Source organism: Panthera onca, chromosome F2 (assembly GCF_046562875.1).
Source record: "Panthera onca isolate mPanOnc1 chromosome F2, mPanOnc1 haplotype 2, whole genome shotgun sequence".
Lineage (NCBI taxonomy): Eukaryota > Metazoa > Chordata > Mammalia > Carnivora > Felidae > Panthera > Panthera onca.
In genome coordinates this window covers 64,232,606-64,259,202 of record NC_138356.1, presented here as the reverse complement: position 1 = coordinate 64,259,202, position 26,597 = coordinate 64,232,606, and the positions used below count along the sequence as shown (strand labels likewise).

The window sequence follows — 26,597 nt, the reverse complement described above, 5'->3', positions numbered from 1 at the left end:
CAAATTTAGAGGGTCTGCAAGACTGAGAGAGAGAAAGAGAAGATTCTCTGGTATGAACTTAGATTGAGTGGTATGTTGAGATTAATAAAATAAAATAAAAATAAAAATAAGATAACATTCTTCAAAGAAATGCTGAAGAAATTAAGAGAACCAGTGAAGCCATTAGTCCTAATTAGCAAAGATAGCTCCACTTGGAAAAATAAACTTGCAGTATTTCTTTGGGCAGAACCTAACAGTGAAGGAGGACAGGTATTTTAAGAGTTGAGATGAGAGTATGTCACTGGAAGGACAAAGAAAAGCAAACATATCTTGAGGAGACTACACAAAGTTTTAAACTTGCAGAAAGCTGAGTAATTTCACCATATACAATTATGCATATATACACACATAAAGACACACATATACTTACAGAGTATATGTGTATGTGTGCATATATACACATGTATAGAGAGAGAGAGAGAGAGAGAGAGAGAAACAGAGACATTTATTAAAGAGGTTTTACCCTAAGATTTCCATCGATAGCAGCAAAATTTAAATACATTATTCATATTTGAATAATGAATGAATAATGAATACAATATTCATAATATTAAAAAAAAAAACTATTAACAGTCCTGTGAAAGATGGCCATGGTAGTTTACTTAAAGTAACCATTCTGAACAAATATTGGGAAATGTGTTCACATCAGAAATATGCCCCTTTTATACTACCCTTTGATCAGAAAATATTACCCATCAATCTGACATCATTGTAACTTCACGACTGTTGTTTTGTACATTCTTGAATTCGGTCTTTCAAAGTGAATTTCTAAAATGTTTCTACATAAACACATCTTATGTTATTTTTCTAATATAAAAAAAAAGGTCAACTAAACCCTTTTAAAATTGTTTTACTTTATAATTACCTGCATTTTAAGAATAAATCTATGGAGATATGGGACACAAACTAACATGTCTTAAACTGTGAAAGAAGCAAACGTATGGTACTGGAATCCCTTACCTCATTTAAACTTTGTAATAACTTTGTAAGGTAAGTGTGTTCTTGTCTCCATTTCACAAATGAATTAATCAATCTACCCAGGTTACCACAACTTACAGGTAACAGAGCCAGGTTTCAAACCCTGGTCTACCCAACATCAAGGCCAGTTCTTTTTCCAGTGTGTCACATTCCCCCCGAACTGAGTCTTAAAGGCCTCATAGCAAAGTCCTAACCAAAGGAAGTTTCAGGCCTATATTGATCTAAGGTTAGGATCATTCCATTTTAAAAATAACTTAAAGTAGTGATAGTTTTGCTAATAACATAGTATAATTTAAGCACTTAATTACAGTTATAATAAAAATTATGCAAGTGAGCACATTTAAGCATATATACTAGGAATGTTACTTTCAAGATTCAAAGATATCTTATAAGAACGAAAATATGCCTGAATGGATGATTGGAAAATGAATTAAATATAGATTACCTTTGGTAAAATATTCTTATCCTTTGATGGTAATGTCTTTTTGGCAAGAATGCAAGGATTTAAAGTAGATGTACTAAAATTCTTAGGAGTGACTCCCTTTAAACAAAATTCAGGAAAAATAATTTCAGATCCAAACTGAAAAGAAACCAAGAGAACACAGTTACAAATATCATGAATAAAGTTACAAAGATCAATACATCTTAATGCAATGTAAAAGTTGAGAAGAAAACCACATGTAAATATATTTTTCATTCTTCAGCTCAAAATGTGATTCCTCCATTTATGAACACATCCTTCCTGTTTCAACTTACACATGGATCTTTTTATGAAAAGCTCTCATTGGCCCTACAGCAGCCCACAAGAGTATATTAAGGCCGTTCCATGCAACCACAGAAGCAAACAAACTCCTTTACATATACTTGTTCAATATCTGGCTTCCTACCAGTCTGTAAGCTCTGCAAAACACAAGCCTGTCTGTCTTATTCACCACAAATCCTTAGGACAACGCCTCACACATAGTTTGCTTTCAAAATAAGTTGACGAAAAGACCAATTCCTACAGAAGTAGAAATAGTAGAGGTGTTAATAGTAACGGTAACAATGAGAGCTAATATTTAATGAGTGGTTACTTTGTACTTTACATAATTTAACCTTTACAAAAATCTATGAGGTAGGAACTATTATTACACTTATCTTACAGATGAAGACAACTGTGGCACCAAATGGCTAAATATTGCCCTGTAGGTCACACAAAATTAGCAAGAAATAGAGTAGGGATTTGAATGCTGACAATCTAACTCTAGAATCTATGTCTTGGATCACTACAATGCACCTACATTAAAAGCTATTCTCCACCAAAGCAAGTGATTTCAAGTTGTAAATGCATCCTGTGGGGTACGAACATTTAATTTCCTATTCATAAAACAATAGAAGAATTGCATGAAAAGAACCCTGCCATTATTTGTCTGTATGCAAACATGCAGTTTCAAAAAATGTATACAAAACCAATTCTCATCGTTAATTTTATCTTACACTCTTCCAGCTGACTGTGTGGCTTGTTTATGTTAAAATCACTTGCAGAGGTTTGCCTGTAGGTTTAACTTTCCAAGGTAAGGATGAGGCAGCATGAAAATCAGCAAGAAGGACCCAATCACATTAATTCCTATTTTCTTAGCACAAGTTTTACTAAGCCATAATTAAGGGTGAATTGAAAAGGAAAAAAAATCTACTAATTAGTGCAATAAATCTTCATAGAAATGCAAGGCCCAACTCATGCTCCCATGTCACCCTGAACATTAAGAAACTTTCTTTAGTTTTGCCTATCTTCAAAAATATATACAAGAGACTCATTTTAGATCTGAGGACACCTTTAGATTGAGAGTGAGGGGATGGAGAAGTATTTATCATGCTACTGGAAGCCAAAAGAAAGCTGGAGTAGCCATACTTATATCAGACAAACTAGACTTTAAATTAAAGGCTGTAACAAGAGATGAAGAAGGGCATTATATAATAATTACAGGGTCTATCCACCAGGAAGAGCTAACAATTATAAATGTCTATGCGCCGAATACCGGAGCCCCCAAATATATAAAAAAATTACTCATAAACATAAGCAACCTTATTGATAAGAATGCGGTCATTGCAGGGGACTTTAACACTCCACTTACAGAAATGGATAGATCATCTAGACACACGGTCAATAAAGAAACAAGGGCCCTGAATGCTACATTGGATCAGATGGACTTGACAGATATATTTAGAACTCTGCATCCCAAAGCAACAGAATATACTTTCTTCTCGAGTGCACATGGAACATTCTCCAAGATAGATCATATACTGGGTCACAAAACAGCCCTTCATAAGTTTACAAGAATTGAAATTATACCATGCATACTTTCAGACCACAATGCTATGAAGCTTGAAATCAACCACAGGAAAAAGTCTGGAAAACCTCCAAAAGCATGGAGGTTAAAGAACACCCTACTAAAGAATGAGTGGGTCAACCAGGCAATTAGAGAAGAAATTAAAAAATATATGGAAACAGACGAAAATGAAAATACAACAATCCAGACGCTTTGGGATCCAGCGAAGGCAGTCCTGAGAGGAAAATACATCGCAATCCAGGCCTATCTCAAGAAACAAGAAAAATCCCAAATACAAAATCTAACAGCACACCTAAAGGAAATAGAAGTAGAACAGCAAAGCCAGCCTAAACCCAGCAGAAGAAGGGAAATAATAAAGATCAGAGCAGAAATAAACAATATAGAATCTAAAAAAACAGTAGAGCAGATCAACGAAACCAAGAGTTGGTTTTTTGAAAAAATAAACAAAATTGACAAACCTCTAGCCAGGCTTCTCAAAAAGAAAAGGGAGATGACCCAAATAGATAAAATCATGAATGAAAATGGAATTATTACGACCAATCCCTCAGAGATACAAACAATTATCAGGGAATACTATGAAAAATTATATGCCAACAAATTGGACAACCTGGAAGAAATGGACAAATTCCTAAACACCCACACTCTTCCAAAACTCAATCAGGAGGAAATAGAAAGCTTGAACAGACCCATAACCAGCGAAGAAATTGAATCGATTATCAAAAATCTCCCAACAAATAAGAGTCCAGGACCAGATGGCTTCCCAGGGGAGTTCTACCAGATGTTTAAAGCAGAGATAATACCTATCCTTCTCAAGCTATTCCAAGAAATAGAAAGGGAAGGAAAACTTCCAGACTCATTCTATGAAGCCAGTATTACTTTGATTCCCAAACCAGACAGAGACCCAGTAAAAAAAGAGAACTACAGGCCAATATCCCTGATGAATATGGACGCAAAAATTCTCAATAAGATACTAGCAAATCAAATTCAACAGCATATAAAAAGAATTATTCACCATGATCAAGTGGGATTCATTCCTGGGATGCAGGGCTTGTTCAACATTCGCAAATCGATCAACGTGATACATCACATTAATTAAAAAAAAAGAGAAGAACCATATGATCCTGTCAATCGATGCAGAAAAGGCCTTTGACAAAATCCAGCACCCTTTCTTAATAAAAACCCTTGAGAAAGTCGGGATAGAAGGAACATACTTAAAGATCACAAAAGCCATTTATGAAAAGCCCACAGCTAACATCATCCTCAATGGGGAAAAACTGAGAGCTTTTTCCCTGAGATCAGGAACACGACAGGGATGCCCACTCTCACCGCTGTTGTTTAACATAGCGTTGGAAGTTCTAGCATCAGCAATCAGACAACAAAAGGAAATCAAAGGCATCAAAATTGGCAAAGATGAAGTCAAGCTTTCGCTTTTTGCAGATGACATGATATTATACATGGAAAATCCGATAGACTCCACCAAAAATTTGCTAGAACTGATACATGAATTCAGCAAAGTTGCAGGATACAAAATCAATGTACAGAAATCAGTTGCATTCTTATACACTAACAATGAAGCAACAGAAAGACAAATAAGAAACTGATCCCATTCACAATTGCACCAAGAAGCATAAAATACCTAGGAATAAACCTAACCAAAGATGTAAAAGATCTGTATGCTGAAAACTATAGAAAGCTTATGAAGGTAATTGAAGAAGATATAAAGAAATGGAAAGACATTCCCTGCTCATGGATTGGAAGAATAAATATTGTCAAAATGTCAATACTACCCAAAGCTATCTACACATACAATGCAATCCCAATCAAAATTGTACCAGCATTCTTCTCGAAACTAGAACAAGCAATCCTAAAATTCATATGGAACCACAAAAGGCCCTGAATAGCCAAAGTAATTTTGAAGAAGAAGACCAAAGCAGGAGGCATCACAATCCCAGACTTTAGCCTCTACTACAAAGCTGTCATCATCAAGACAGCATGGTATTGGCACAAAAACAGATACATAGACCAATGGAATAGAATAGAAACCCCAGAACTAGACCCACAAACGTATGGCCAACTAATCTTTGACAAAGCAGGAAAGAACATCCAGTGGAAAAAAGACAGTCTCTTTAACAAATGGTGCTGGGAGAACTGGACAGCAACATGCAGAAGGTTGAAACTAGACCACTTTCTCACACCATTCACAAAAATAAACTCAAAATGGATAAAGGACCTGAATGTGAGACAGGAAACCATCAAAACCCTAGAGGAGAAAGCAGGAAAAGACCTCTCTGACCTCAGCCGTAGCAATCTCTTACTCGACACATCCCCAAAGGCAAGGGAATTAAAAGAAAAAATGAATTACTGGGACCTTATGAAGATAAAAAGCTTCTGCACAGCAAAGGAAACAACCAACAAAACTAAAAGGCAACCAACAGAATGGGAAAAGATATTTGCAAATGACATATCGGACAAAGGGCTAGTATCCAAAATCTATAAAGAGCTCACCAAACTCCACACCCGAAAAACAAATAACCCAGTGAAGAAATGGGCAGAAAACATGAATAGACACTTCTCTAAAGAAGACATCCGGATGGCCAACAGGCACATGAAAAGATGTTCAACGTCGCTCCTTATCAGGGAAATATAAATTGAAACCACACTCAGATATCACCTCACGCCAGTCAGAGTGGCCAAAATGAAGAAATCAGGAGACTATAGATGCTGGAGAGGATGTGGAGAAACGGGAACCCTCTTGCACTGTTGGTGGGAATGCAAATTGGGGCAGCCGCTCTGGAAAGCAGTGTGGAGGTTCCTCAGAAAATTAAAAATAGACCTACCCTATGACCCAGCAATAGCACTGCTAGGAATGTACCCAAGGGATACAGGAGTACTGATGCATAGGGGCACTTGTACCCCAATGTTTATAGCAGCACTCTCAACAATAGCCAAATTATGGAAAGAGCCTAAATGTCCATCAACTGATGAATGGATAAAGAAATTGTGGTTTATATACACAATGGAATACTACGTGGCAATGAGAAAGAACGAAATATGGCCCTTTGTAGCAACGTGGATGGAACTGGAGAGTGTGATGCTAAGTGAAATAAGCCATACAGAGAAAGACAGATACCATATGGTTTCACTCTTATGTGGATCCTGAGAAACTTAACAGAAACCCATGGGGGAGGGGAAGGAAAAAAAAAAGAAAAAAGAGGTTAGAGTGGGAGAGAGCCAAAGCATAAGAGACTGTTAAAAACTGAGAACGAACTGAGGGTTGATGGGGGGTGGGAGGGAGGGGAGGGTGGGTGATGGGTATTGAGGAGGGCACCTTTTGGGATGAGCACTGGGTGTTGTATGGAAACCAATTTGACAATAAACTTCATATATTGAAAAAAATTAAAATATATATATATATATATACAATACTAGAAATATATTTATTTTAACATGGACATAACTTACAAAAGCCACCAAACATATTCATTCATTGTAAGAGATAGCAAAATAAAATTGGAGCCTCACAGAAAGTTAAGATTAGTGGGGCTGAACTAATCAGTTTCATCTTGTAGTTGAGAAATCTGGGATCTTGTAAGGTTACAAAAAAGTGTTCAAATTAGAGAGCTGGCAAAGTAATCTTGAAAAAGAAAACCAAAGCAGGAGGCATCACAATCCTGGACTTCAAGCTGTATTACAAAGCTGTAATCATCAAGACAGTATGGTACTGGCACAAGAACAGACACTCAGATCAATGGAACAGAATAGAGAACCCAGAATGGACCCACAAACGTATGGTCAACTAATCTTTGACAAAGCAGGAAAGAATATCCAATGGAATAGAGTCCTTCAGCAAATGGTGCTGGGGAAACTGGACAGCGACAAGCAGAAAAATGAACTTTCTTACACCATACACAAAAATAAACTCAAAATAGATGAAAGAAAGACCTAAATGTAAGACAGGAAGCCATCAAAATCCTCAAGGAGAAAGCAGGCAAAAACCTCTTTGATCTTGCCCGCAGCAATTTCTTACTCAATACGGCTCTGGAGGCAAGGAAAACAAAAGCAAAAATGAACTACTGGGACCTCATCAAAATAAAAAGCTTCTGCACAGCAAAGGAAACAATCAGCAAAACTAAAAGGCAACTGACAGAATGGGAGAAGATATTTGAAAACAACATATCAGATAATGGGTTAATATCCAAAATCTATAAAGAATTCATCAAACTCAACACCCAAAAAACAAATAATCCAGTGAAGAAATGGGCAAAAGACAGGAATAGACGCTTCGCCAAAGAAGAAATCCAGATGGCCAACCAACACATGAAAAAATGCCCAACATCACTCATCATCAGGGAAATACAAATCAAAACTAAAATGAGATACCACCTTACACCTGTCAGAATGGCTAACAAAAATTCAGACACAACAGATGTTGGTGTGGATGTGGAGAAAGAGGATCTCTTTTGCACTGCTGGTGGGAATGCAAGCTGGTGTAGCCACTCTGGAAAACAGTATGGAGGGTCCTCAAAAAACTAATAATAGAACTATCCTACGACCCAGCAAATACACTCCTAGGTATTTATCCAAGGGATACAGGTGTGCCATTTCAAAGGGGCACATGTACCCCAGTGTTTATAGCAGCACTATCAACAATAGCCAAAGTATGGAAAGAGCCCAAATGTCTATCGATGGATGAATGGATAAAGAAGATGTGGTATGTATGTATGTATGTATGTACATACATGCACATATGTGTGTACATATGTGTGCACATATATGTATACATACAATGGAGTATTAACCGACAATCAAAAAGAATGAAATCTTGCCATTTGCAACTACATGGATGGAACTAGAGGGTATTATGCTAAGTGAAATTAGTCAGAGAGACAAATATCATTATGACTTCACTCATATGGGGACTTTTAAGATACACAACAGATGAACATAAGGGAAGGGAAGTAACAATAATATAAAAATAGGGAGGGGGACAAAACATAAGAGACTCTTAAATATGGAGAACAAACAGAGGGTTGCTGGAGGGGTTGTAGGAGGGGGGATGGGCTAAATGGGTAAGGGGCATTAAGGAATCTACTCCTAAAATCATTGTTGCACTATATGCTAACTAACTTGGATGTAAATTAAAAAGATAAATAAAAAAAAAAATTAGAGAGCTGGTTAGTAGAGAGCAGTGATCATGTAAAGTGGTATAGGTAAAAGAATATGGTCTAAGCAGTTTTCCAGTGGTTTATACATGCATTGAAATAAAGCAGCTTGGATATCGCTTCTCGGCCTTTTGGCTAAGATCAAGTGAAATAAAGCAGCTTGGATAAACAACATGAACTCAACTAATGTCAAATTCTGTTTTTATTTTTTATTTATTTATTTTTTTAACGTTTATTTATTTTTGAGACAGAAAGAGACAGAGCATGAACGGGGAGGGTCAGAGAGAGGGAGACACAGAATCCGAAACAGGCTCCAGGCTCCGAGCTGTCTGCACAGAGCCCGACGCGGGGCTCAAACTCACGGACCGTGAGATCATAACCTGAGCCGAAGTCGGCCGCTCAACCGACTGAGCCACCCAGGCGCCCCACAAATTCTGTTTTTAAAAGAACGTTAGATTCTAGAACTGTAGTGTCCAAAACATAACCATGCTGACTATTTAAATTAATTAAAATAAAGTTAAAAATTCAATTTTTTGGTTGAAGTAGTCATGTATAAAGTGCTCATAGCAACATAAGGCTAGTGGCTACTGCATTAACACAGGAAGAATATTTCTATTACTAAAGAAAATTCTTCTCAGATGTTGCTATTCTAGAACATCTTTATAAGGTACATTTTCATTCAGATTCATTTAAACTATCTGCGTTGTAAATAAAGTTGAAAGCCCTGCTTTGCAAATGGTGATAACGGAGAAATCCACTTACCTTTCTTTCCCATATCTGAATCTTTCCCCTCCATAATTCCTTTGAGTCAATAGCATTTTTGAGATCTTCTAAAGATATGACATTAGCAGAAAGGTATTCTGCAATTTTCTGATAATTTCTATAAATAAAGGATTATGATAGTTAAATACAGGGTTTCATATCCTACTTAGATTTAATGGTTATGGTTAACTACAATCCTAACAGGCAAAAATGCAAAGTTTCTACCGCTGCTTTTATGTACTAATATTGTAGAACGTTCCTTAAGTCACTCTCTGAGGGAGTCTCTATCACATGTCCATTTAATATTGGCTTAAGTGTGTCAGATACATACATGTATATACACATACACAGATTTAATATTAGTCCTTTATGTTCAAAGGGAGAACTGCTCTCCTAATTTTTCCCCATACATCTTGTATGGAATCCATAATAGTACTTATCACAGACTATCATAACTATCAGCATTCCTATTTCTCCCTGTATTTCAATGAACAAGATCAAATGGCACCTTCTTAACTCAACAGCATCTATCGCTGTGCTTGGCATAAAGTCAGTACTCAATACACACTTGTTAAATGAAGAAAATCACAAAGTTAATAAATCCAATGGAATACTTAAGGATCAAAACAGTAATATACAATCGATCCTTACTAAAATATAAATCACAACAATATGTATCTATTTCTACATCGCACATAAAACAAAAAAACAAATACAACATCACAAATCCAGTGTATCCGTGGTACTCATCATGGTGCTCAATGGACAGTACAAACCTATTTAAGAGCACACAGTGTGTTTAGATAATTAATGCTCAATAATGATTATAAAACAGCATTGATGACACTTACTAAACACTTAAATATCTCAGAAATATTAAATATGAAATAAGAAAAATCCAGATTTTCTCAATAAACCTGTAATAACAGTATGACATAAAACTATCTTATCACATTAAAAAAGTCATCGGGATGCCTGAGTGGTTCAGTTGGTTGGCTGTCCAACTTCGGCTCAGATCATGATCTCACGGTTCATAAGTTTGAGACCTGCATTGGGCTCTGTGCTGACAGCTCAGAGCCTGGAGCCTGCTTCGGATTCTGTGTCTCCCTCTCTCTCTGCCCCTCCCCCACTCATGCTCGCTTGCTCTCTCTCTCTCTCTCTCTCTCTCAAAAATAAACATTAAACAAAATCTTCAAGTGATAAGTTATTAAAATTAGGATGGCATGTTAATTGTGAAAACAGATTACACAGACAGCAACCAAATATGAACAAAGAAACTTACATTACACAATTATTTCCTGCTATAGTAATTTTTGCTGAATACCATTCCTTTAAATGTTTTAATGCTCCTATAGTAGGTAAACAGTCTTTCAACTTGGGAGGATCTTTGTCAGAAGGCAACAGTATTACATCTATCATTGCTCTACCTAGAAAGAGAATAAGGCATTTTCATAATTACAAAAATACACATTTAGAAGTTCAAAATTTCTAAATGTTCATCATTTGATTTAAAGCCATGTTATCTTGAAATAGCTAACATAACAGAAAACAATGAACTCTATCATAATTACTTGCCAGTTATGTACCAATGCTTAATTATACACATTGCTCTTGAGATCATCAATGCTATTGTTGTACTGAACAGAGAAACAGAGAAAAAAAATCTGTGCAATTTCAGTACATTTTTCTATACTTAATTTATACAAAAAGGAATGAATTAATATAAAATTGTAATGGTCAAATAAATTATTTCTTTTTATAGGACAATAAAACACTCAGAAAACTCAATTATATTGACAATATCATTGGTTCCTAAGAAAAAAGTATAACTTCATGAAACTTCACATTTTATAAATTTATAAACTTACCAAAAAACCTAGAAAATGTTAACAAAACCGAACCAAACAGAAATTTGATAATGAAAGCTTTCTATTTTGCTAAAACAGCAATTGCATATTTCAATGCATATTCTGAATTTGACACATTTCATTTAAAAAATTGGTATGTTTATTTATCTATGTATTCAGTTATTTCCCACATAGAATCTTTTATACTAAGATAGGATTTTGAATATAAGGATCAAACTGTGAGCTTTCAAGTCCCTCATGGTAATCACATTTGCTTTACTCATCATTACATACTCAGCTCCTAGTACAATACATGATCTATGATAGATGCAACAAATGTGTGCTTAATAAATGACTTTCAATAATGAAAAATATTCAAGAAAAGCTCTTCAAAAGTATTTACAGATGCCAAATTATACCAGGTTTTAGATGCCAGCTACTTGATTGACACAAGGAAAGATAAATTTCAGAGAGGCTACAGCTTTAAGAATAGCATGACACAGTATTTCATAAAATATACTTGTCATTATTGTAAAAAAAAAAGGGGGGGGGCTCTGTAAACAAATGCTGAGTGAAGGGCTTCTTTTACCGTAGAATTTTCTATTTGATAAAGTATACAGTGACCACACACCTTAAAAGATGTTGCCAAAATGATCTAGGTTAAAGAACTTGTTTTTCCAGGAATTGTTATAGGACTCATGTTCTACAGAACGTACTATGTAAAACAATGGTATATAGTGGAAAGATTCTTCAGTAATAACTAAATAAGGAAATGGAGACTGGTATTTAATTTTCTAAGTTCTAATGTTTTTCTAACTAAATAAAAACAAGAGAACTGTAGTGTCTCAGTAATATACTTTATTAAAGCAGTGAAGTATGTTTGATATCAACTTCAATTAAGAAATTATTTTTCATTTTGAGTTTCAAAATTAGAAGTGAGAACATAAGCATAAAGGCTGAATTCATCACTCATTCATAGGAAGTATAAGATAAGACATATTCCCAAAAGTAGTCATAAAATATTACCAGGAGCAGGAAGTTTGTCAGACAATTGATGCAAATTTTCTGCAGATTCTTCATACAGGCTAAAACAAAAGGGTAAGTTAGAAAACACACACATACACATTACATATAATCATAACAGGTAATATTAACTAAATGAATCTATGTGCCAGATACTATGAAGTATGTTAGATACATTATCTTGATCTTCATGACAACCCACGAGGCACTACTATAATATTATTATCCTTACTTTAAATAATTTGCCTACAGTCACATAACTAGCAGGTGTAGAAAGTAGGATTCAGAGTCCAAGTTATTAGCCACATCCCCAAAAAACAAACAATAAAAAGGGAAAAAAACTCCCTAAATTACATCTAGTACATTAAATATAAATCATAACTAAGAGACCAAACATTTTTCTGAACCCTAAAAGTACAGTATTGCTAAGTGTTTAAAAAAGGATACTGCTTTTCTCTGAATGGCATACAACAGCCCTGACTGGAAAATAGGATGATGTCCTCCAATTCTTCAAAATCTTTTCATTTTATCCAAATGATGAATTTTTCTTTTTCAAAAATCTATTGTATAACATAAAATTACTTAAACCCTTTATTAGAAACCTGCCATTATCTAGAAAACTTAAGGCATCTTATGATAAAGCATAGTTTTCAAGCTCCCTCTTGTGGAAATAACTGTTTGGTCACTTACTAGAAATAATTACTTTTACGCTCCTTATCTTTTAATAATGGTGGGAAAACACGGATGCTAAGAACTCTAAGGCTAGAAGGCACCTTAGAAATCACCTAAAAGGATCTCAACACTGTATAGACAAGATAATAAAGGACCAGAGAAATGAAGTGACTGGTCCACAATCAAGTAACTAGAAACTGCCTTTATTGAGCCCTGGGTTTATACCCTTTCCTTGGTTCTACAATGTATCCTTTCATTAATCAGTACAAACAAATATAAATAAAAAACAGGAAAACAGAATTTTTAAAGTCTGCAGTAATTTATAGAAGTATAATATATGATTACTACAGTAAACAAAAGTAGTTTTTGTAATGAAATATTATGGAAGACTAAAATGAAAGGTATTAATTATGAGTCGAAGATGGGATATTTCATGAAGAGAAAAATAATCACAACTTATATCACCTGGACCAACTTCTTTATTATACCACAATTCAAAAAACCTAAAAGTGAAGCCAATCATCTATATAATCCGCAGAAACTCTATGCTCAAGATACACATAAATTGAATAAATCATATATATCAACCTCAAATAGCAAAATGATAATCATAATTTGAGTTTGAATGCCAGTTATTAACCTCAAATTCAAGTTTCTTTTTTTAAAAGTGTATTTATTTTGAGGAGAGAGAGAGAGAGAGAGAGAACCAAGATCATGTCAACACCTACAAATGAGTTGTTTTCCTTCTCTTTTCATCTCTGAAAGAACCTATCTAAAATGGATGCTATTCCTTAAATATTTGGGAGAATAATTTGGTGAAGTCATACTGGCCTAGATTTTGATAGTGGGAAAATTTTTTAACAATTCAATTACTTTATTATTTTTTTTAATGTTTATTTATTATTTTATTTTGAAAGCGAGCGAGCAAGCCTGAGTGGGAGAGGGGCACAGAGGGACAGGGAGGAAGAGAAAGAATCCCAAGCAGGCTCTGTGCTATCAGGCCTCAAACTCAGGAACTGTGAGATCATGACCTGAGCCCAAACCAACAGTTGGACGTTTAACCAACTGAGCCACCCAGGCGCTCCATTACATTCAAGTTTCTCTTCAAGCTCTTAAAATTCATAATCAGACAGAATTCATCTTCAAGAAAGTGACATATTGGGGCACCTGGGTGGCTCAGTCGGTTGAGCGTCCGACTTCAGCTCAGGTCACAATCTCGCCGTCCGTGAGTTCGAGCCCTGCGTCGGGCTCTGGGCTGATGGCTCGGAGCCTGGAGCCTGCTTCCGATTCTGTGTCTCCCTCTCTCTCTCTGCCCCTCCCCCGTTCATGCTCTGTCTCTCTCTGTCTCAAAAATAAATAAACGTTAAAAAAAATTTAAAAAAAAAGTGACATATTAGTTAGAATGTCACTTTTTATGATTAATGCAATTGTGTAAGCTTAAGAAGCTAGATATTTTCAGATACCAATTTTTCCACTTTACAGTTTTATTCAAATAAAAGGCCCAAATTGCCCATCTCCCAAAATAGAGTTGAAAATTTCAATAACTAAAATTTCCTTCCTATGGCTGCTAAAAAAATCTCATTTTCACTCTTGTGGCTGAAATACTGTGTACTGTTAAAATATTTTAAAGATATTATAGAAACCATATAAGCATACTCAGCCAAGGATAATGATTCTCTGCTATTACTATCTTCTTCCTCAAAACACTCAGCGCTCAAACATTCTTCAATATTTGTTTGAAGAACATCTTCAATTTCATCTTTTTCTGTACCAAAATGTATCTCTTCCCAGTGAGAACTGCAAAACTAATATATCAAAAGATTGCGTTAAATAATGGGTTTCTGAAATTACTTACATTGGCAAAGACATTCACTAATGCCTATTTTTTTCATTTCTATTACCTGATAAAATCCACATATTGCCTGCACTGCAAAGAACCACTTCTTGGGAGCAGGTATGCCGCCTACCGAACATGCTTGAAAACAAAATCGTGCTTATTAGAAGAAAGGCGTATCACAAATAAGCAGATGCTATAGTATCTATACTTAGAGAATTATATAATTTTTATTACGTATATAGTTCTTCAAGATATACATGTGTATATGCATATACATATGTATTACATGGATCTTTTTAAAATCTCTAAAAATTTAAATAGAACAATCTGCCCAAAGAGCAAAATTATTCACTCACAATGAATACTTTTAATTTGTCACAACTCAAAATCCATACTATTTTAATTATCATTTCAAACACTAAAACCTACCAAGAAAAAAACCCCAACACCCACTTAATTACTACTGAGTCATGCAAAACTGCGTAAGTGATGGTAAGAGATCTAGTTCCCTCTTCAAAGACAACGAAGGTCTGGTTCAGCCTGGCCAGAAAGAGAGAGAGGAGATAAAACAATAGCCTCATGACATTTTCTACTCCCCTCTAAAGCCATTTCAAAATGTTGTTGTGTATCCAACATGCAACTGTAACTGATGGGGGAGTGTGGGGCAAGTTGAGGGCAAAATACAGGTGGGTACCCTCCCTCCCTTGGCCCAGTGGAATATTGTTTGGACACTCCTGGCTACCCAAGAACAAAGGAAAGGGGTTTAAGTACTTGCCATGGTAATGTGGGAAACTAAGGCAAATGAAAAATTAAATCCCCTTACTGCCTATAGCCCAATGACAAGTCCTTGAAACCAGCAGAGTGACCTCCCTCTAGGAGCTCAGCTGCCTGGAGGATGACACTTTGCTAGGGGCAAAAGAGAATCTTAGCTTAACATTATCCCAACCTCGAGGATCCTGTAAATCTACTTCCATTATCTCAACTGCCCCAAGATATATGCTAGCAATCGTACTCCAAGCTTATGGCCCTGATATATAACTGAAGGGTCTCCTGACTGAGGTTTTATTAAACGGTAATAAATGATGTTTCCCTAGCAACAGGTAGCCCCTGAAGGTCCTGAAAACCTTGCTTCCAAAATTCCTTGGAGACTTGCTCTATCCCTGACCCCTTCCCAACCTGAGGGTATATAATGAGTTTACCTGTCATGACCCCATGCAGCTCTCCCTACCCCTGGGTCCTGTCTCCATGCTTTAATAAAATCACCTTTTCGCACCAAAGAGGTCTTCAAGAATTCTTTCTTGGCCTTCGGTTCCAGACCACCCCAGCATCACTCCAAAACTTCATTATAACTACATTCATTAAAGGCACCAATAACTAACGTTATAAAATCTGATAGCTCTTACCACTGTTGTTACTTGATCTCTCAACATAAGAATAAGAAAGGAATGAAAGATGACACAGTTGACTACTTTCCCCTTAAAACACTTGATTTCTGTGGAACCTATCTTTCCAGCTACTCCTCATGCCTTTAAAAACTGGTGTTCAGGGGCGCCTGGGTGGCTCAGTCGGTTAAGCGTCCGACTTCGGCTCAGGTCATGATCTCGAGGTCCATGAGTTCGAGCCCCACGTCGGGCTCTGTGCTGACAGCTCAGAGCCTGGAGCCTGTTTCAGACTCTGTGTCTCCCTCTCTCTGACCCTCCCCCATTCATGCTCTGTCTCTCTCTGTCTCAAAAATAAATAAACGTTAAAAACAAACAAACAAAAAAAAAAAAACTGGTGTTCAGTTCCTTTAAATATTGGGATTCAGTTCAAGATTTTCTGCTCTTCTCACTATCCATAAACAATCCCATCCTTTCTCATAGTTTGGACTGACACCTACATATTGATGACTCTATTATCTGTATCTCCAGCCTTACTTTGCCTTTCGGGTTCTGGACACACGTATCCAACTTTTGCAAAACATTTTCAATTTGACATCTTACGGGGCAACTAAATACATGTTCCGAATTGAACATGTCATTTGATGAGGTCTTGGGGTGATAAGGGGGTTCAGAGCTGACCCAAGAAAGAATTCTTGAAGATGTCCTTTGGTGCAAAAAGGTGATTTTATTAAAGCAAGGAGACAGGACCTGTGGGCAGAAAGAGCAGCACTGGGGTTGTGAACAGTGACTACTTATATACCAAGGAGTTGGGGGAGATAAAGTCAAGAGGGAGTTTCTTGAAGAGATTTCCATATGCTAAAGAGGACTCACAGATTACTGGAGGCCTAGCTATCATCAAGCTAAGGTTGTTTTTCCCTCTAGCAAAGCATTAGCATTAAGATGGTAGGGAGTCCCTGGAGATTAGGCTATTAATAAGATTGTTTTTTCTTGTAATATTACTAAGATATTTGTAAACTAATGGAGACTCTATCAGTTTAACCATTTGTTTTCTGTCCTTTCCTTTGTTCTTGGGCAGCCAGGAGTGCCTGAGAAATATTACACATATTCCACCGGGGCGGGGGGGTTGTGCTAGCTTGTGCTGGGCTCTCACTCAGCTTGTCTTATGGCCCCTCATCAACCATGCCTCAAACTCTAATTCTCCTATCTTGCTAAATGCCACCACCTATACTATCCCCAAGCCAGAAATCTAATGTCATTCTTGATTGCTTTCTCACACTACCCTTCTCCCGAATCACACCAATGCAACACTAGGTCAGGTGGATTCTACCTCCATAATTTCTTTCAGATCCATTTTCCTCTACCTCGGCTACCTCTCTTATTTCTTAGCTGGTCTTCTGCAGCAGCCCCCTCATACCTATACTTTCCTCCAATTTGTCCACTATACTGTAGCCAGAATACTTCAACAACACAGATGTCACCAGATCTCTTCCTTCACTAAGGCCTTTAATGGCTAATTATCATTATGAAGAAGTCCAAGAGCCCTGACATGATTTACAAAGTCCTCCACATTGCTATGCCTACCTCTCCAGCCTTATCTCAATTATAATCATATTATACTTCCAGTTTCTCAGACTTGCCATATTACTGAAAGCAATAATGTTCACAGGGTAAGAAATTCAATCTCTTTGCATGGTTCTGATATGCAGATTTCAGTTCCCATGATTTAAATAACACCTGGTCCCCCAAAACAGGGCTCAAACTCCAGCTACCATGGTTTATTAATCAACTGTAATTGCCTAAAGCAAAACTTCACTGCTAGCTTCTCATATCACAAATCACTACATAAATCACAGATGTGTATCATGATCAGTGACCAATCACATTACTACTTTTCAAAGTTTGTTGCTGATTGGTCACTGCATAGCTGTTATTCAGTTCATATGAATAGATGACAAATATGTAATTGTGTTTCCTTCTTGTCTCCCAGTGATAAATTTACCTATTTTACAAAAATGGGTAACAGGAAGAGGAAATTGGCAAAAGGAAAAAAAAAAAAAGATAAAGGCACAGCAAAGAAGCAAAAAGTGATTAACACCAAAAGTGACATTCAAATCTAATGTAAATGGATTCTAAAAATAGCTGCTGTGAAAGAGAGAACCCAATGTGGGGTTTGAACTCAGGAACCAAGAGATCATGACCTGAGCTGAAGTCGGATGCTCAACAGATTGAGGCACCCAGGCGCCCCTTGGACAAGAAACTTCTATCTACCCAAACAGGAAGCAAAAGTTATCCCAAGAATTCCTATAATGCTCCCAATATTTCTTCAATGTATACTTTCGAGGCATAAGTGAAAGAAAAGCTTTCTTGCAATACCAGTAGTACTGACTTAAATTATACCAACTTGAAAAAGTAATGAGTACAACCACAACTTGGCAAACAGACTAGGGCAGTATGAACATTTATAACCAAAACAGACTAGGGCAGCATGAATGAGCACCCTACCCGGAGCATCTCCAGAAACTTCCTTCAGCTTTTAATTTGGTCTGTTTTGGTTATCTCCTTTTTCTGAGCCCTTGAAAGACACTCTCAGAGGCCAAGAAGAGGAAGTAAAAGAGAAGATAACTATAAAAAAAAAAAATAATAAGTAGACGGATTTGTATAATGCCAATAGAAACCAAAGGAGATGAGATTTTTACAAAGCAAAGGCTGGTCAAATAAGCCAAATACTTTGAAAAAGGTAAAACAGACAAGAACGGAGACAAGATTACTGTGTTTAACAATTATGAAGTGCTTTTAAGAAAATCGATAAGGGTGGAAAAAAATGGTAAGAAATATGTAAGAGCATTAATAATGTATTTGTACTCAGGACAAATCATAAATCCTCCTTATAATACCACATTACCCTATTATATATGGAGCTAAAGATGGGCAAGGAAATACCACAAAGGGAACGGAAGTCAAGCTGAGAACCTAGAATAATTTTCATAACAATTTTCACACAATTTAATGACATTCAAGCAGCAGGAAGAGGGAATTAGCATCTTTTTCAGTTTTGTATTTCCTTACTTATCTCCCTATCCCAGTGATGTGTGCAGTCAACAAGTATCTTTCATACTTTTAAGTGACCAAATTAATTAAATTTATTTCCAATACAAATACAGGGCCAGAGAAAAAAGGGGTTCGTGTTATACTTACCAGGAAAAATACTATCTTCTGGATTCATTGAAGCACTAATGCTTCTTTTCAGGAGGTGATAAACATTTGCTGCTGTTAAATCTGAAAAAGAAAAGGCAAACTAACTCAATGGGCACAAGAGTTACGTAATCTAGGCCTATTCCAATCTCACCATCAGAGACTCTCCAGAACAACATGTTATACATAAAAGAGCTACACAGAGAAAACCCAAAAGGCTCCTGGTTTATACACGCTAGCCAGTTAAATATTCAAAATTCCCCCCAAAGGATAATTTTAAGCAGAGAAGGGAAACTCTGTCACAATACTCTATACACAACCACATATATTTTCTCCTCAAGATGCCTGCTCAATCAAAACAAACAAATAAATAAAATGCAGTGTGGATTATAGACAGAAACACCAAATAGGAGTGTCATTTCAAACGGTCACGATTGTTTTAAATTTACCATTTTTTTTAATCTTAGTTTTTATATGTAGGATATCTCCTCCCATTAGGATGTAGACTCTACGAGAGTAAGATCCTTGTCCATCTTGTTCCTTTCTGTATTACTTGTATTTGGAACATAGAGTTGACGCAATCGCCCATTGAATGCATATATTTCTAACAAGAAGACATTCCATTCCGAAGGCACAGAGAATAAATCAGCTAAATTTTTACTGTGCCAAGAACTTCTGAACACTGGAATTGTGCATCCACAAATTCGTCCCTATTTCTCCACGAAGATAATGACATTTTTCAGCCCTTATTGGGCCGATCCCATAGAGTCTCAGATTCTCGGGACAACTCGAGATAGCCCCCCTCCCTCACCGGCAGAACTTGATCTCAAATTTAAATTTCTTCCCCTCCCCGCAAGCGGTTCCCGCTCTTTCTCAGCCCTGCGCTTACCCGGCTGTTTCTCGGTACCCTCAACGGACGACTTCCCAGGCCCATGATCCACTTCCCCACCCGCTGCTGACGGGACTTTTGCTTCCCCCCAGATCACAAGGAGCAGGTACCGATCCATCTCCTTCGAGCCGAGCTCCTATTTCAGATCTTGGTTTCCACATCCAAATAGTCGCGCGCTGCTTAGGCACTTCCGGTTTCCATCCACCAAATTTAAGTCGGCTGGAAATTGTGCGCGCTGGGTCGGTTTGCCTCAGCTTTTCCAGCCGGCGGGTTCTTTGGGGGAGTTATTCTGTCAATGACTGCATTATTTCCTCCTGTCAGGATGAAACCGCTACCATGGGAAGACTGGAGGAGACCCAGAAAAAGCAGAGAAACTGACGACGGCTGGCTAGCCTAGGAACTGTCATGCTTGCCTATATATGTTTCCCTCCGGGCCATTAATGCTGGGGTCTGGCCGTGGACCCTGGGAATAGGACGGTCCTGCAAGTGGAGAAAATGTCGAGTTTCTCTAGGGCGCCCCAGGTGAGCTCGAACTCTTGTGGCTTGATGGAGTTCATTACGCTGGCAGAAGGAAGTCAGTGGCTTCGGTGGATTTAGTGATGCTGAGTGGGCAGGAAAGAGGAGTTCCTGAGCCAGGAGATGATGCCTCGGGAAAGCACTTTTGAGAATCGTGATTCTGGCCGCCGCTTGCTCTTTGGTATTCGTCTCCTCTTTTCAGTTAGCCCTTTTCATGACTTTTTTTCTAAGGAAAGAGTATTCAGATAGGGCACTGTAGACCATTGTAAGGATTTGCTTATTACTGAATAAAATGAGGATCTAGTTAGTGAAGGGTTTGGAGCCAGGAAGTGACAGTGATCTCACTTAAAAGTGTTAGAAGGAGCTCTCTGGCAGCTAAGAATAGACTGTTCAGAGGTGGGGATTGGTGGAAGGTAGAAACAAAGAGTCGGTTTAGAGGCCAACTGCAGTGATCCAGGCTAAACACGATGGTGGCACAAACCGAACTAGACAGTATAGGGTTAAAAAGTGGTCAGGTTTTGTTTGAAGGTGGAGTCAAAAGGATTTCCTGAAGGATTGAATGTGAGCTGACAACGAAAGAACAAGGATTACTCTAAGGTTTTTTTGTTTCTGAAACCGGAAGCGTGTGCCATCAGCTGAGATAGGGAAGACTGAAATTGAAGCAGGTTTCAGGCAGAAGAGCTGGAGTTCAGCTTTGGGTCTGTTGACCTGAGATGCTTCTTAGCCCAGTCCTGCTCCGAGAGTGATTCCTTCCTTGAACTGTTTGTTACCTCTCCTGGGTGAAGGAAATTTAAGAAGTAAAATTAAAAATTTGAAAACTTTACAGCAGTTTGATGATATGGCAGTATTTTAATGGTTTTTGAACAAGGTGTTTTGTGTTTTTTTTTATCAAAATATTGATCTGCAATGGAATGGGGACAAACTAGTCTTTAGGAGATGGTTTAAAAAGCACTGTAGTGCAGCTACCAAATGGGCAATTGGTACAATTGTAGAGTTCAGGAAAGAGGTCAAGGCTAGAGATGTAAATTTCTACACTTGGGAGTCATAAGCATGGAAATGACATGTAAACATACGAGTCTGGATGTAGTCATTGAGAAGGTGTGTATAGAAAAGAGAGAAGGACCAAGAACTGAATTCTGGAACATTTCAACATTTCAGTGGCAAGAGATAGGAAAACAAGCAAAGTAGGGAAAGAAAACCAACAGAGGGTGGTGTCCTGGAAATCAAGTGAGGAAAGAATATCCAGGAGAAGGAAATGATCACCTGTATTGAAGACTTAGAATTGACCAAGGGATTCAGTGACATGAAGGTCCTGGTAACTTTGACAGGCAATAGAGAGAGGGTGATGGGTGTGGGAGGAGAAAAGCCAGGGTGGAGCAGGTTGAAGTCAGCATGAGGACAAATTGGAGTAAAGACAACTCTTTGGGAGAATTTTGCCACAAATGAGGCAGTGGGTAAGTGAGGTAGAGAGGGTTTGTTTTTTGTTTTGTTTTGTTTAACTTCATTATGGAGAATTTCAATGCTATATAAATGAAGGTACAGCCCAGTTTCAAAAACCTCATAGCCAATATTTTTTCATCTGTACCCCCCATTCACTTCTTCCCCTTATGAATCTGAGGTGAATCTCAGATTCCTCTTATTTCATAAATAAATATTTCAGTATGTTCTCTATAAGGATTCTTTTTGAAAATATAACCCCAATACCATTTATCAAAGACAAAAAGTAATCATGATTCCTTAATATCAGATATCTAGTATATGTTCAAATCCCCAATTTTCTCATTTATGTTATAGAAATACATAAATTTTTACTGTTTGTTCCTTTGGTTTAGGATTTAGAATGTAATAATTTCATGTTTTTTAATTCTCTCTTAATAAGTTCTTTTTCCTATTTTTTTCCTTTGCAATTTATTGAAGACCAAAGATTGTCCTATAGACTTCCCACTGTTTGAATCTTTTTTTATTTTTATTTTTATTTTTTTACTTAGTCATAAGCTGAGAGTACTAGGGAAAAGATATGGGCTAGGGGCTGTCTTTATTTGCAGAAGACATGATTGTCTTTGTGAAAAATCAGATGGAATCTAGGAAAAGCTCCTAAAACTGATAAATAAGTTTAGCAAAGTTGCAGGGTACAAGACCAAAATGCAAAAAATGAGGTGTATTTCTATATACTAGCAACGAACAGAAATTTAAATTAAAAATACAATACTATTTACAATGGCATCAAAATATGTGAGATACTTAAGAGAGAAATCTGACAAAAGATGAGAGAGGAGAACAAGTAGAAACTAGAAAAGTGAGAAAGGAAAAAAAATGGTGAGCAGTTTAGAAGCTGATATGAGGTTTGTAATGATAAAATTTAAAATAAACCCAATTAGCCTGATTGTATTTTTTCCAGCATTGTTTAGCAACCTGTGTATATGCATACAGAAAGCAGAAAGGTTGACATCTCTATAGGCTGGAATTTTCTGAGAGCTTGAAGGTACTGATGGATACTACAAAGACAATGGTTTATGCCTGACGCAGCCTAAAGATGTCTGTGTAAGGCAGCTATGTAAAATTCAAGTTTATTCAACATCCTCCATCTATACTTGTCTAGCTATATTCTGTTACTTACCTCTTCCATAGAATTGAACTGCTGAATAGTTTTCAGTTCCCAATTAGCTACTCATTTTTCAATTTAATACATACTAGTCTTCAAAGTATTTTTGAAGACCTTATTTTTTTTTTTCTTTAATGTTTATTTATTTTTGAGACAGAGAGAGACAGAGCATGAACGGGGGAGGGGCAGAGAGAGAAGGAGACACAGAATCGGAAGCAGGCTCCAGGCTCTGAGCCATCAGCCCAGAGCCCGACGCGGGGCTCGAACTCATGGACCGCAAGATCGTGACCTGAGCTGAAGTCGGATGCTTAACCGACTGAGCCACCCAGGCGCCCCTTTGAAGACCTTATAAACAGTTTCTGCTTTCATAAGAGTTCCCATTACTTTTCCAGATTCTATTCTGTATGATATCAAAAATTGTCATAATATAAAGGAAAATATATCTTTGAAATGTTTTAAATAAAATATCATCCACACTGCTAATAGGAAGGCAGGCAAGAAAAATTACTGTGTTAATCTTTGTAGAATGTAAAAAGACCCTCCTTTTCCAGAAACAAATGAAAACAAAACCAAAACAATTATTTAGTGACAGGATCTTTTTTCAAAGTAATTATTGATATTAACAGTAGAATATACATGATGGTATATAATAATCTCAATTATTTCCATTTTAATTAGAACTTTCTTTATTGTTTTCTCTGTCTCTGTCTCTCTGTCTCTCTCTCTCTCTGTCTTTTTTCCCCAAGCAATGGGCCACTTTTGCTCGGGTTTGGTATCTCTTAGATGGGAAAATGCAGCCCCCTGGCAAACTGGCTGCTTTGGCATCAATTAAACTTCAAGGATTGCATAAACCTGTATACCATCAACTGAGTGAGTATCATTTTATACCTGTCACGAGTAACCATAATTTTCATGCCAGAATAGAATGTTGAAAAGTCTGACTGAACTACTTCTAAGTACCTCTTTTTTTCTTGGGATCCCTTGTTCCATTCTTACAAAAAACCTACTAGGGCACTGAAATGAATTTGGTTTATTCACAGGAAAACCATACAGACCAGTTCGCCTGAGATAACACCATTTTATGTCATTACCCCAGCAAAATTCTCAGTAGCCTTCCTTTCACTCTCAGATATCCTGAGTGGGACTAGAAATCAAATGTTCACTCTTACACGTGTGTCTTCACATGGCAATGAACATTTGAATAGGGAGTTTTTGAAAATGAAAAAATAAGTTTGTCTTTTCTTCTAAAAACCTTTCCCCTAGAAAGATGGATAGAGCTAGCGGAACATGGAAAGTTTACTTTTTACTGTTTTGAATTGATAGATTTGATTTTCTGTAACCTTTTTCCAAAACAAAGGAAAAAAGTTGTTTTGATACTTAAGGTCTTCAGCTTATTGTAGGTAATTCTGATTGACTTCACTTACCTAGGCACTGCAGTGCACACCCAACAAGTTCTAGGTGTCAATTCTTACTCTTTGTCTTGACCTGTCAGCAACATTTTGTGCAGCTGATCATAGTGTTAACTTTTTGATACATGAAATACACAAAGATATATACAGTATGTAGATACAGTATGTAGACAAATCTATTTTTAAATATAAGTAATATTTTAAAGAAAATTAACAGTTACAATCATGATGAAGTAAATACCCATACACTCAACATTTGCGTTATTTCCAATTTTTTTGCCATTACAAACAATATCCCTGTTGGTATTCTTATACCTTTTTTCCAGGGCACAGGTGGAAGAGTTTCTCCCAGATCTGTCTATAGGACAGGAATTACTGGGTTCAAAGGTGCATGGGAAACTAGGTAGTCTTTATGCTAATGTCCTCTCCTACCAGAGTTTTTATTAGCCATCATCTTCAATAACAGTTGATGTTTTCATTCTTTTTAAGTTTGACTACTCTCATAAATGTGGAATGCATTCTCGTGGTGGTTTTAATTTTCATTTTCCTCATTGCAAATGGAATTAAGTATCTCTTCACTATTTAATGGCCTTTTATCATTTCTTCTGTGAAATATCTGTGCGTGTCTTTTGCCATATTTCCACTGAGTTATTTGTCCTCTACATTTTTCTAACTTTTATGTATAATTTAACATGTAATTTTTTACTCAGTCATTTGAAAGTAAGTTGCAGATGTCTCAATAAATCCCCCTGAATTTAGCATGTGTCTCCTAGAATAAGTATATTCCCCTATGTAACCAAAATGCCATTATCATACGTAACAAAATAAACATAATTTAATTGTACAGTTTAATGTCCAGTACATTTTCACATTTGCCTCGTAGTTTCAAGCATATTTTTTAAAACCAGGACTCAACCAAGCTTTATGTATTATTGCCTTTAATTGTTATATTCCTTTAGTCTTTTTAAATGTAGAATAATCCTTCTCTTTTATTTTTTCCTGCCATTAACCTTTTGAGGAGTCCAGGCTAGTTGTCGTATAAAGAACTTTCTTCTTAAACACATTCTTTACTTGTTTTTGGATGTGTTCTCTTACTAACTAGATTCTCTCTCCCTCTCTGTCTCTCTGCCCCTCCCTTGCTCACTCTCTCTCTGTCTCTCAAAATAAATAAATAAACTTAACAAAAAAAAAATAGGAGTGCCCTGCAGCCTGGTCTTTGGACCCCTTCACATTCCTTAGGCAATCACATTCAGGTTCAGGTCTCTAAATATTTTCTGTTAGGCTAAGCTCCCAAATTCATATCTTCATTTTTTACCTTTTCCCTGTATTCCAGGCTCCCATAACCACATTTCTACTCAATAAATCTTAGGTGTCCAGTGGGCATCTGCAACATTTTAATGTGTATTTAACTCGGAGATGTCCTACTTCCTGATTTCCCCCACCCAAAACCAACCTGTTACTTCTGATTTCCCCATCTTAGTTAACAGCATCTGTATTCTTTTAGTTGGGCTAGTCAGAAGTGTTTGCTTCATTTGTGACTTCTCTTTGTTCAACTCATATATATGGGTATATATCTGAAAAAATATATGTATCTGAAATCTAGCTACTTCTCATTAACTCTTCTACTGTACTTTTAAACCACTTTGCTCTCTAGTTGGGATTATTCCAAAAGCCTCCTCACTGATCTCGCTGCTCCTACTCTTGCCTCAATAAGGTCTTTTCTCTACAGATGAGTTGCAGATGTCTCTTCCAAATGAGAAAGTAAAAGCCAACATTTGCCAGTCCCTACAAGGACCTACAAGGTGTGGTCCCTTTTACCTTGCTGAGTTTACTTCCTACCTCCTAGGGTAATCCACTAAGGCTTGCTGCTCTTTCCTTAATGTGCCTGTCAGCACATTTTTGCCTTAGGGCCTTTTCATATTTTGTTCCCTCTGCCTGGATGGGGTTTTCCAGATTTATG

At 36.9% G+C, this 26,597-nt stretch overlaps 2 protein-coding genes across 3 annotated transcripts in view; one reads left to right on the top strand and one right to left on the bottom strand.

Annotated features, from left to right (window-relative positions):
• MTBP (MDM2 binding protein) overlaps positions 1–20,289 on the bottom strand; it is an 84,028-nt gene extending 63,739 nt beyond the window's left edge. For both annotated transcript variants that reach the window (XM_060611229.2, XM_060611230.2), the window contains exons 1-8: positions 20,111–20,289; positions 19,225–19,305; positions 14,712–14,785; positions 14,467–14,615; positions 12,142–12,200; positions 10,551–10,695; positions 9,269–9,386; positions 1,463–1,597 (exon numbers count right to left, since the gene is read on the bottom strand). In XM_060611229.2, the coding sequence (XP_060467212.1) occupies positions 1,463–1,597; positions 9,269–9,386; positions 10,551–10,695; positions 12,142–12,200; positions 14,467–14,615; positions 14,712–14,785; positions 19,225–19,305; positions 20,111–20,228 (879 nt within the window). In that variant the 5' untranslated portion in view covers positions 20,229–20,289. The remainder of the gene's footprint in view (positions 1–1,462; positions 1,598–9,268; positions 9,387–10,550; positions 10,696–12,141; positions 12,201–14,466; positions 14,616–14,711; positions 14,786–19,224; positions 19,306–20,110) is intronic.
• Positions 20,290–20,505: 216 nt separating this feature from the next.
• MRPL13 (mitochondrial ribosomal protein L13) overlaps positions 20,506–26,597 on the top strand; it is a 48,702-nt gene continuing 42,610 nt past the window's right edge. Inside the window, exons 1-2 of the mRNA XM_060611228.1 lie at positions 20,506–20,632; positions 23,975–24,098. Coding sequence (XP_060467211.1) covers positions 20,606–20,632; positions 23,975–24,098 — 151 coding nt within the window. The 5' untranslated portion in view covers positions 20,506–20,605. The remainder of the gene's footprint in view (positions 20,633–23,974; positions 24,099–26,597) is intronic.